Genomic DNA, 12453 nt, shown 5'->3' with positions numbered 1-12453 from the left:
ACTGGCCACTCAGTGGCCTTCAAGTGTGTTGCCTCGCCTTGTGAACTCCCTCATCCTAGATCATGTTCCACGAGGTTGGTCATGCGGATACACTATAGCGTGACCCACCTATGGCCTTCACGCGGTAGCGTGATCGACCAGTAGCTGATCCAACATTTAAATTTTATAAGTTTCCTTTTTGCTATGATATTCACCCATGTCACCTCCAACTCACTTCCACCACCCAAATCAACATCTGCTTCAATATTCAATCGTCATACTCAATTATTAACAATAAACATCAAGCAATTGGCTCATTTTAATTAATGAAATGAGTTTAAGTATATGTAAGAACTTGTGGGGCATATGGATTGACCCCGAATGCATAGCGACAACCTTTGTCAGCTGGAAGACAAGCTAGCGGGTGTTCCTAACAAATCCTTAGAGGACCTTGGATTCAATACATTTGTAACAAGCTTGGATTTTATGATATGTATGCTCCAACTTGAGGAGTGGTAAGACTGTATGAGAGTTACTATTAATTGGAAATTGATTTTATTTGGAATTTGATTATGATTTGATTCGTAATTTATACTTGCCATATTTTAAACTCTTGTAGATTACTCTAAATTCCCACCAAACTTGAGAGAATAATCAAGCTTTTGAGTTGAGTCCTTCTAATTCTCGTGGCTGACCAATTTGAGAGCTTTTCTCTGATATGCTACAGACAAAAGTTTATTCTTTGTTTGTGCGGCTTGGATGTTCATTACGCATACCTAGATGTTGCTTCAGTTTTACCGGAGTTATAAAGAATTTGATGGACCCTGAATTAAATCAACTTTTTTATTTAGTCAATATTTTGTGGTCTTGGCTTGTTGCTTTGTGAGTCTTCTGTATGTCACTGCTACATTAGTATGCCCCTTTCCATTTTGTGTTTGGAGATATTAGTTGTTACTCGAATTTGAAGAATCTAGTTGATAAGGTTATTAAAAAAAGAAGAATTACTAGTTGATCAGGTCTGATATTGTAATTACTAAATTGTGCTTTACCCCCAAAAAGGAAGTGATAAATCCACACTTGTTTAGAGCGGATGTCTAGAAACACCAAGAATCTAAGGTAGTTTTGGCTCAAAAAAAGTAATCTAAGATGGAAGTACGATCTTGGGGGTATAAATTCTCGGTGCTAGCCTTGATGGTTATGGTAGGAATTGAAGATCATTAGTGGTATTAAAAGTATGCTTTTGACATTTGTCTTCTATAGCCTGGTGTTATTTGCAGTTTTCAACTGATTATAAGCTTTAAATTACATGCATGTTTGTGAAAAAGAATTCTTTTTAACTGTTTCACACAAGTGAAATCACATGTCAGAAAAAAAAACTAGTGAAATCACCTCCAAATTGGACTAATTTGAAATCCATCAAAAGCTTGAAGTCAGTGGTAATTGTAGAGGATAAATGTGGATTCAACGTATAAGTGTTTCAGTTAATCTGATGAAGATCTAGCTAAAAGTCAAATTTTATGGCTCAAGGTTTTTAAGTTTCTCTTAAGTAGGTGAGTGGAAATCTATATTCTCATTGCCTTCCTTCAAAATTCCACTTTCGTTAGTATGAGTATAAGAGTTGGTATTTAGTAATCTGGAAATTTTAAGGGATTGAAAAAAATAGGGACCAAATCTTGCTTTGGATGCATATGAAGTATAGTTAGGCCATGTGTTCCTTGCGGTCATTGATCAACAGTAAATGATCAATAAAGACAAAAAAAGGATGATAGAAATTGTCTAGTGAAATCAAGAAGATAAAGTCATCTAAAAATGCGAAGATTTTTCTCTTTTCATATCTCCGGTCAACATATATGTGGATGTCCACTAATAACTTTGCATTCTGCAAAAGTCCTTAGTAGAATACTACGAGCCCGTTTGGACATGCAATTTTTTTGCTTTTTTCCAATTTTTTTTTTTTGAAAACAATGTTTGGTTATCCATATCTTACCAATTTTTCCAATTTCACTTGAAAATGCATTTTCAAATTTGAAAAACTGGTTCTTACCAGTTTTTCAATTGAAGATGTATTTTCACTAGTTTTTAATTTTACAAATTTACCCTATACTTTTAAAATTTATAAAATGACCCCATCAATTATTAACCTATAACTACCCACGTGTTTCTCCTCAACTATCAGATGAAGCTTCTGCAGCGGATAATGAACCCTTTTCTTGTGACGACTACCATGTTGCTAAACAATAGCATGTTTGATTGTTTATTTCAAGTAGTATAATTAAATTGGGACGGTTTTGATATTTTTTACAAGTTATGGGGTATAAATTATATTTCATTGTTTTGCAAAAAAAGACATTCAAATATGTTGCAAAAATTATAACCAAACACAACTTTATCTTCAATTCAAATTTTAGTGAAATTCCAAATTTAAAAATTTATTTTGAAATTCATGGCCAAACGCCTACTACAACACCCTAACTTTTACTGTCTCTTTGAATGATGCCAATTTGAGAGTTAAATGCATAGTTATTTCCCTATGATAGGAAAAATATATACTCCCTAAAGAAAAAAGAGAACTAAAGGCTTGCAAGATATTTCTTTAGTTCTGGTATGTATCATAAAGCTTTAGTATTCCTAGGCATAAGGCCTTATCTATAACATGGATCTTGGTTTCTTCTTCTACACTTCTTGCATCCCTCAAGATAAACCCGATCTTGATGCATTTTCTTTCTTTTCAACTTTTAGAAAAATAATGTCAAGTGGACAGCTCTGGGTATTAATTGCTTTTGTCTGTCAAGTTTTCAATCATCCAGGAAAAGTCGACAGCAAACTTGGACTATTTGTTAGATAGCCGAAGGTCATGTGAGTTGTACAACACGGAAAAGTCTCATTAATTATCATTAAAGTGTTTTACAATGCCCTATTTATATATAGTAATTACATAATACCAAATATTTATTCCCCGATGTGGGACACTACAAATATTATTAACTATCTAATATTACTAACTATGTAATGCTTCCTCTTAAGCTGATGCATATAAATCATATGGACTGAGCTTGTTACAGGTGTAATTAATACGAGAACTAGTAAGGGACTTGGTGTTGGTGAAAACATCTGCAAGCTGATCATACGAGTTTACAAACTTTGTAATAATATCTCCTGAGAGTATCTTTTCTCTGACAAAATGACAGTCAATCTCAATGTGTTTATTCCTCTCACGGAATACCGAATTTGTTGCAATATGAAGAACAACTTGATTATTGGGGCAATACAGTTCTTACAGCTTGTTACTTGATTAAGGCACAGAGAAAGAATAGGCATCTCCATTGCGATCTTGCTTAACAAAAGAATCATCAATAAAATATATACCACAATGGAGGGCACAAGTCAAACGACTATAAGATGCAAGATTAAAAGGACATCCAGGGACATCATCTAAAGTGATAGAGGATAGAGGATTAACTTGTTCAACTCCTTTTGCTTTTATTTGGACTCCATTGGCTAAAATAACATTGGGAAGAGACTGTTGTGAGAATGCACGGGAGAAAAATCCATTATTGATATTCTATTATATTAAGTGTTATACAATAGCCCTATTTATAACTATACACAATGCATATTCTACTCCTATTCCATGTGGGACTAGGGTTATTTATATAACTATCTAACACTCATCCTCTAGCTGGTGCATACAAATCATATGTACCGAGTTTGTTACATATATAACTAATACTAGGACCAGTGAGGGACTTGGTGAAAATATCTGCAAGCTGAGCATTCGACTTCACAAACTTTATAGCAATATCTCCTGAGAGTATCGTTTCCCTGACGAAGTGACAGTTAATTCTCAATGTGTTTAGTTCTCTCATGTAACATCGGATTTAATGCAATATGAAGAGCAGCTTGATTATCACACACAAGTTACATCTTGCTGATCTCACTAAATTTCAACTTCTTGAGCAAATGTTTGATCCAAACTAGCTCACCTGTTGCCACAGCCATTACTCGATATTCTGCTTCTACACTAGACCGAGCAACCACACTCTGTTTCTTGCTCTTCCAAGACACTAAATTACCTCCTACTAAAATACAATATCCAGATGTAGAACGTCTATCAGAAGGTGATCCTGCCCAGTCAACATCTGAGTATCCAACAATTTGCTCATGGCCTCGATCTTCAAACAATAATCCTTTGCCTGGAGCTGATTTTATATATCGAAGAATGCGGACAACTGTATCCCAATGACTATCATAGGGAGAATCCATAAATTGGCTCACCACACTCATATAAAAGGAAATATCAGGTCTAGTCATTATGAGGTAATTTAATTTACCAATCATCCCCTATATCTTGCAGGATCGCTATGCGGCTCCCCCCGTCTTGGCAGAAGTTTAGAATTCGGATCCATAGGAGTGTCAACAGGTCTACAACCTATCATTCCTGTCTCCTTAAGAATGTGTAACGCATATTTCCGTTGCGAGATTACAATACCTGCGCTAGATTGAGCAACCTCAATGCCCAAAAATTACTTTAATCTGCCCAGATCCTTAGTCTAAAAGTGCTGAAAGAGATGTTGTTTCAATTGAGTAATACCATCTTGATCATTGCCGGTAATAACAATATCATCAACATAAATCACCAGATAAATGCATAGATTTGAAGCAGAATGCCGATAAAACACAGAGTGATCAGCTTCTCTACGAGTCATGCCAAACTCCTGAATAACTGTATTGAAATTACCAAACTAAGCTCGAGGAGATTGCTTTAGACCATAGAGGGACCGACACAACTGACATACAACACCACTAGACTCCCTCTGAGCAACAAAACCAAGTGGTTGCTCCATATAAACCTCATCCTTAGGATCACCGTCAAGGAAAACATTCTTAATGTCCAACTGACAGAGAGGCCAATGGCAAACAACAACCATTGATAGAAAAAAGGCGGACTGATGCTATTTTAGCCACGCGAGAAAAAGTATCACTGTGATTGAGCCCAAATATCTGAGTATATCCTTTGGCAACAAGACGAGCCTTAAGTCGATCAACTTGGCCATCTGGACCAACTTTGACTGCATACACCCAACGACAACCAATAGTCGATTTACCTGAAGGAAGAGGAACAAGCTCCTAAATACCATTAAAGTAGACATCTCGTCAATCATAGCCTGTCGCTATATTGGATGAGACAGTGCTTCACCTGTAGATTTAGGGATGGAGACAGAGGACAAAGTTAATACAAACGCATAATGGGGTGATGATAGACGATGGTAACGTAAACCGACATAATGGGGATTAAGATTAAATATGGACCGTATACCTTTCCGAAGTGTAATCATTTGACTAGAAGGGAACACGTCCGTAGTAGGAGTCGAGTTAGGTGCAGGACATGAATCAGCCGGGTCTGATGCTGGGCGCGGACGATGATGACAAGTCAGGAGTGGTGGAGCTGTAGAAGGTTGAATTAGATTAGGTGAAGGAACTAGAGCTATAGGTGGTGGGGCTAGAACTGAAGTTGTAGGCGGTGGAGCTGGAGCTGTAGAGGAAGATGAATGGGAGATAGTGACTGAATCTCCAAAAGATGAAATTGGTAGCACCTCAGAAATATCTAAGTAATTACCTCGACTTGTGAAGTATGATTGGCTTTCAAAGAAGGTAACATCAGCAAACATAAAGTATCACTGGAGGTTAGGTGCATAGCATCGATATTCCTTTTACGTTCTCGAATAAGCCAGATATACGCACTTAAGAGCACGTGGAGCTAACTTATCTTTTCCTGGAGTAAGCTTATGAACAAAACACGTGCTCCCAAAGACACGGGTGGAAGAGAGAACAAAAGTGAATGGGAAAACAAGACAAAGAATGGAACTTGATTCTGGATAGCTGAGGATGGCATACGATTAATAAGAAAACAAAACGTAAGAACTGCATCCCCCAAAAGCGCAATGGAACATGAGATTGTATGAGCAAGGTACGAGCAGTTTCAATAAGATGTCTATTCTTTCTTTCAGCTATCCCATTTTGTTGAGATGTGTATGACAAGACGTTTGATGAATAATCCTATGAGAGTTCATAAAATGCTGAAATAGGGAAGACAAATACTCTAGGGCTTTATCACTACGAAATATGCTAATTGAAACCCCAAATTGATTTTGAATTTCAGTGTGGAAGGACTGAAAATAGAAAATAACCCAGATCGATTTTTCATAAAAAATATCCAAGTGCACCTGGAATAATCATCAATGAAACTAACAAAGTAGCGGAATCCCAAGGTAGAACTGACCCGACTAAGACCCCAAACATCTGAATGGATTAAAGCGAAAGGTGATTGCTCGATTTTCAAGACGCGGAGGGAAATGGGAGCGAGTATGCTTACCGAGCTGACATGGCTCATACTCTAGTGGACAAGTGAGATAAACCATGTACCATTTTCTGAAGTTTTGACAAACTGGGATGTCCCAACCGTTTATATAATAAATCTGGTGAATCAGTAATAGGACGAGTTGTTGAAGGAAGATAAGATATGAGTCCATGTGATTTTTCAAGGATAAGGTAATAACGTCCATTTGATTCACGCTTGGTACCAATGATCCGCCCCACACTGCGTTCCTGTATAAAAATAAAGTCATCAAAAATAAAATCGAGCATTTAAGTGATTTGGCCAAGCGACTAACGGCTATGAGATTAAAAGGGTTGCCGGTAACATAAAGAATCGAATCTAAAGGTAAGGAAAGAAGTAGACTTGCTTGACCTATTCCAGTTGCCATGGTTTGAGACCCGTTGGCCATTGTGACTGTTGGAAAAAATTGAGAACATAAAATAGTAGTGAAAAGAGATTTATTACCAGAGATATCATCAGATGCACTTGAATCAATGACCCAAGACTTGGAGGATGAAGATTGGGAGACACAAGTCACGCTATTACTTGTTTGAACAACAAAAGCTATCTCAGAATATGTGTGCTACATGCTTTGTAGCGAAGGAACTCAATATTATCCGGTAAAGAAACCATCCAACCATTCAAAGTATCGGTTCCCATTTTGTTACGACCAAAATTCTAACAACTTCCGTGAGCCCTAGCCGACTCCCAAAGTATAAGAGAAACTACTGTTCACTTTTCATTGTTCATTGTTACTGTTCACTGAAAAACACTGAGAAAATAGAAAAGTCGTCGGAATCTAGTGTAACCTTGATGGGTAGGCTCGGAAAAGCCTCGTGATCCAGCTGTCCTGAAGAAGCTCGGCCCAAAAATGGCCGAAAATAAGCTTACGCGCCGGCGCGTGTGACAGACGCGTTGCTGGAAAATTTTCTCTGGCCGGCGCATGAGAGCGCATAGTGGGGCCTTCGCCGGAGATTTTTTCTAGGGTTTGGTCATCTGTCTTAGGGACCTTGTGGTGGTGTTGGATTTTGCACAAGACCAAGGAAAAAGGATTTTGTAGCGGACAACCTCTTAAGTCGCCGGAAAATTGCACGGCGATGAGGTCTTTCTTCCCAGAAGTCGCTTGAGCGATGCACATCGATAAATTTCTCATTAATGCTCTGATACCATGTGAGAATGCACGGAGAAAAATCTTTTATTGATATTCTGTTAATTGTTATACAATAGCCCTATTTATAACTATACACAATACATATTCTACTCCTATTTCATGTGAGACTAGGGTTATTTATATAATTACCGTGAATAAACAATATTTGACAAAAGTTACCTATTACCAAAAATATATTCAGAGGCGCCTGAGTCCATGACCTACGGTCCAAGAGTAGTAGACTGGGAAACACAAGCAAATGAATTACCTGCAATAGAAGTATCAGTCTGATCAACAAAGGCTAGTCTTGGAGGTGTCTGCTTACTTGCACGATACTGAAAGAACTCATTATATTCCCCTTCAGACGGTGTTTGGAAAAGCGATCGCTTCGTCGCTTTAAGCGCGAAGCGACAAGGCATCGCTTTTCCCATAGAGAGGCGACTCGACCGTGTGAAGCGCACGCTTCAGTGGACAGATCGACAAAGCGACAAAAGCGATAAAGCGATCGCTTCTGTTAAAAAATCGCAGTTGGACCCTTTTTTTTTTTTTAAAAAAAGGTTGGGTCTGTTTGTAAATTATACAAAACAGACCCCTAAGCTCGCTTCTATAATTGCTCGACAAAACAGAGATCCTTTCTCTCTTCTTCATCGACAAAACTAGGGTTTCCAGGTAATTTTTCTTCTTCTCATTTTTTTCTTTCTTCTTCTTGTTCCCGTCCAGCGTCTGCTCTTTTTTTCTTTCTTTTTCATTCTTCCTTCCTTCTTCTTCTTCGCTTCTCTTTTTCACTTTTTCTCGTCCAGCATCTGCACAACTAAGGTAGGCGCTTTTTTCTTCCCCCCCCTTTATTCTTCTTAATTTTAATATGTATTTTAGTTTATAAAATTACTTATTATATATATGTGTTATATTGTTCAGTTTATTTGATTTTTCAATGTGTATTTCAGTTTATAAAATTAGTTATTTTATATATGTTATATTTTTAGCTTATTTGATTAATTTTATATGTATTTCAGTTTAGAAAATTAATTTTTATATATATATATATATATATATATATATATATGTTATATTTTAGTTTATTTGATTTTTTTAATGTGTATTTCAGTTTATAAAATTAATTATTATATATATGTTATATTTTCAGTTTATTTGATTAATTTTATATGTATTTCAGTTTATAAAATTAATTATTATTATACATATATATATATATATATATATATATATATATATATATATATATGTTATATTTTAGTTTATTTGATTTTTTTAATGTGTATTTCAGTTTATAAAATTAATTATTATATATATATATATGTATGTATGTATGTATTTTAAGAATTGCGCTTCACTTCAATGAAGCGTGCGCTTCGCTTTTGAAGCGTGGCGAGCCCCTTTCGCTTTTTGCGCTTCGCGCTCTCAGAAAACTGCCTTCAGATAATGAAAACCCCTGGTTACCTGCAGTCTCGGTTTGAGAAATATGAACATTTTTAGGTGGTCGACCATGCAAAGAGTAACATACCTCACGAGTGTATACAAGCTTATTAAAATAAGAACACTTGGGTCGAGATTTTCCAAAACAACCTCCTCGTCTATTCTCCATAGTTCGAAATGTCCGATTTTACACCATCTGAGTACGAGAATAAATGAGTCAACAGTTTGTGGTGAGACCGCTGTGTGAATGGGTGGCATAGCAAGACGAAGCAATCGAGAGAATAGTTCATCAACTGTAGGTATATAGGAACAGAAGGACTAGCCAAAATTTGGTCACGCACAGAGTCTAGGTCATTAGGAAGTCTAGAAAGTGTAAGAGCTAGAAACATCTTTTTTGCTCCAGTTATTTTTCAACACTAGCAGTGACTGGCATCAACTTCTCAAATTCCTCTGTAACTGCCTGTACCTATCCCAAGTAGGTCGATGTGTCCAATTCCCGTTTCTTTAAGTTTTTCATCCGAGATGTTATATCATAAAAACGAGATATGTCATTAGTGTATAAAGTACGAGCCTTCTATCAAACTGAATAACATGTCTGGAATGGACGAAACAAAGGACATAATCCAGCATCAATTTTCTCCCAGAGTGCTTTGGCCTTTCCATCTCTATCACTAGCCTTCTTGGTTAGGTGATCTTGAGCATCTTGACCCTTGCACCACAGCTCAACAGAAGAAGCCCAGGCTAAGTAGTTTGAACTTGGTTCCGAAGTAACCATCAAACTTGAATTTCCAGAACCGGTGCTTTTAGAACCTAAAACATCAAATCCGAAAGACATTGTTGGATCAGGATTGCTAATTCAAGTATGATAGTGTCCTTGATATGCAACTGTGTGATATGCAGTTATTCTGTCTGTCCTTGTAGCTTCACCTTTCAATTTACATGGGAGGCATCTTTCTATTTAAATTTACATCATCTTCTTTTTCATAAAGTAAGATTAAAAGCTTACAGCATCTTTGTACTTAAGGTAAGATTTACTGTTAATCTTTGATAGGAACTTGCAGCTAAGCTGCGGTCAACTCTGTCACTGAAACGGCTGCTCGAGTATGTGCCATCACAAGCTGAACTCATTCAGTACGTTCCTCTATTACTGCTTTTCCCTTTTGTGCAAAAAACTTTTCCTCCCTGTTGAAATTAGAAATTCCTTTTTAGTGTGCTCAGAAATATAAGGAGTCAGGCTTTCTAAAAAATGTTTATTTTTTCCTTAACAAGAAAAAGAAATATAAGGAGCCGTGCATGTTGCGTTGGTGTAGAACTGTTTTATTGACTTACAAACCAAGTAAACTCTAGCTCTTTGAAAACTTTTATCCGGAGCAAATTCAAGCTAAAGATTATGTGGGAGTCTAACCTTATCTAAAGGTACTTGAACTCTTTAAAGAGTTTCATCATTTATCAATGAAACCTCGTTTCATCATAGCCCAAATCTGGTAAGCTCTTAAATCTGTGAAGAGGTTTTTGCTTTCAAGAATTAATGGAATAGCTTTTAGCTGCGATATTGATAGAGTAGCATTTAGCTGCGATATGGATAGAAGCAATCGATTATGGTATTGATTTAGAAAACCCTGGATTGGCTTTTCACCTGCTGTTTATCTTGGTTTTAGTTTGTTAATGTAAATTTCTGTGATAGCTGCCTTACTATTTTATAAATGGTTCAACTTTCTTAAGTGAAAGTGGACCTATGTACAAAATTTAATAGAGGATTTTCTGTTTGAGATTTATAAACGTCTCAGAGTTTTACTTTTGTGAAGTAGCTGAGCAGGAGGTGGGATCTGATTCTCCAGCATCCCTCCTGATGATTTTGGAGATGAAAACTGCATAAGAGCAAATTAGCTTGTAGGGTGTAGATGTATTCTGATGGATTATGTTCAATGGTCTTTTTAGCTTCTTGATTATTTAGGTAATGTTCAACTTCAGTTGTCTTCTGATATATTGTATAAGCAAGAGCAATGCACTATTGTCAAAGGCGCACTTTGAAGCGAGGCACAAAACATGTTGAGCGCTTCGCCTCCCTTAGCGGGCGCTTCAGTGTCGTCATCAATGCTCTAATGCATACTTCGCCATGCAAATGAGCATAATCTTGAAGAGGTGACACTAAACAATTGATAACTTTATCGTTATCTATTTCATTTTCTTTGTCCATACATATGTTATTTATGCTTATACTTATTAGTCTAGGACTACACATGCATCTTTTTATTTTTCCTCCATTGCGCCTTTCTTCATTAAAACCTACACTTTATTAGTGCTTTGCGCTTAAAGCCCAGAGAACCTTAGAGTTTTTTTGCGCTTTTCGCCCTTGATAACTGCAATGGACACCCTTGAATATGGTTGATTTCAAATTTAGTGCATTCATTGCTTACTACTGGAAGTATCAAGAATTCTTTCCTCATCTTTTTTTTCATTGCTCATGTCAATTCCTTTTCTTAATGTATTAATGTTCCTTCTAGTACCTTATTTCCTAAAAACATTAATAGGAAAAGAGATGAGGAAAACTTGCATATACTTTGGGAGCATAGAGTCAAATGTTATGTTGTCTGGAATCATTCGTTCCCTATATAAATGTGTCTTAAAACTCAAATTTTGACTCTGCTGCTCCAATAAAACTACTGAAGTTTCTCACTATTCTTAAAAACCAATAGGAGGCAAGTACATTGTTGTAAACGCCTGCAGTTTTGCTTTAAAAAGGGGCAGGGTGGCCGGAGGGGAGTTGAACACTCTAAATCTTACTTAGTCAATAAGGCATTCCCTATTTGATTCTAGAAAAACAAAATAAGGCATTTCCTTACGATAGGAAAGTTTCTAGAACTAATCATTGAAGATGGTTAACTGGTTAATAATCACTTAAAGTTTTGTAAAGATGATACTTGTACCAGCCACCACGACTTTCTTATACAATTGGATTCTTTGCTTTCGCTGCTTGTTTCTGTTTTCAGTTAAAGAGCACTTTAGATATGTGAAAAAGTTTAAGTGCGGCATGAGTCAAATAAACCAACAGTTCCAAGTTCCGTCCTTCTCCTGCATTTTCTCACTTCATGTATTTATTATTGTCCTTAGGTATGAGAAATTTTGACACTGTGATTTCAAGATCATTTATCATCTCCTCTATCATCTGGTCCAACTTTTGATGTTTGAACATATTATCCTGTAGTTGAACAAAAAAAGCTGCACTCTAGCCATCAGAGACCTGTATAATTGTTCCAAATGCATTATACTAACTAGCTGGAGCACTAGTTTTGGAGATCCGGAACTGTTCATCATATTTATAGTTAAAGAAAGATACCAGGGCAAAGAGTAGAAAATTAGATGGTTTCACATATCAATTACCACAACTCTTGTTATAAAGCCCATCAAATTGTTTTTTGTTTATTTATTTGAGTTGATCCAGGTATGAGAAGTTTAGTTCCTAGTTTTTGATATTGGATCTATGTCAAACATTTTGAATCACTATTAAGGTAGT

General features: G+C 36.4%; 1 protein-coding gene across 4 annotated transcripts in view; it reads left to right on the top strand.

Annotated features, from left to right (window-relative positions):
• The window catches only part of LOC107803364 (uncharacterized), a 33776-nt gene that overhangs the window by 1845 nt on the left and 19478 nt on the right, over positions 1-12453 (top strand). For all 4 annotated transcript variants that reach the window (XM_016627066.2, XM_016627065.2, XM_075249317.1 and 1 more), the window contains one exon: positions 9991-10070. In XM_016627066.2, the coding sequence (XP_016482552.2) occupies positions 9991-10070 (80 nt within the window). The remainder of the gene's footprint in view (positions 1-9990; positions 10071-12453) is intronic.

This window comes from Nicotiana tabacum, chromosome 3 (assembly GCF_000715075.1).
Source record: "Nicotiana tabacum cultivar K326 chromosome 3, ASM71507v2, whole genome shotgun sequence".
NCBI lineage: Eukaryota > Viridiplantae > Streptophyta > Magnoliopsida > Solanales > Solanaceae > Nicotiana > Nicotiana tabacum.
This window is presented reverse-complemented; position numbering and strand designations above follow the sequence as displayed.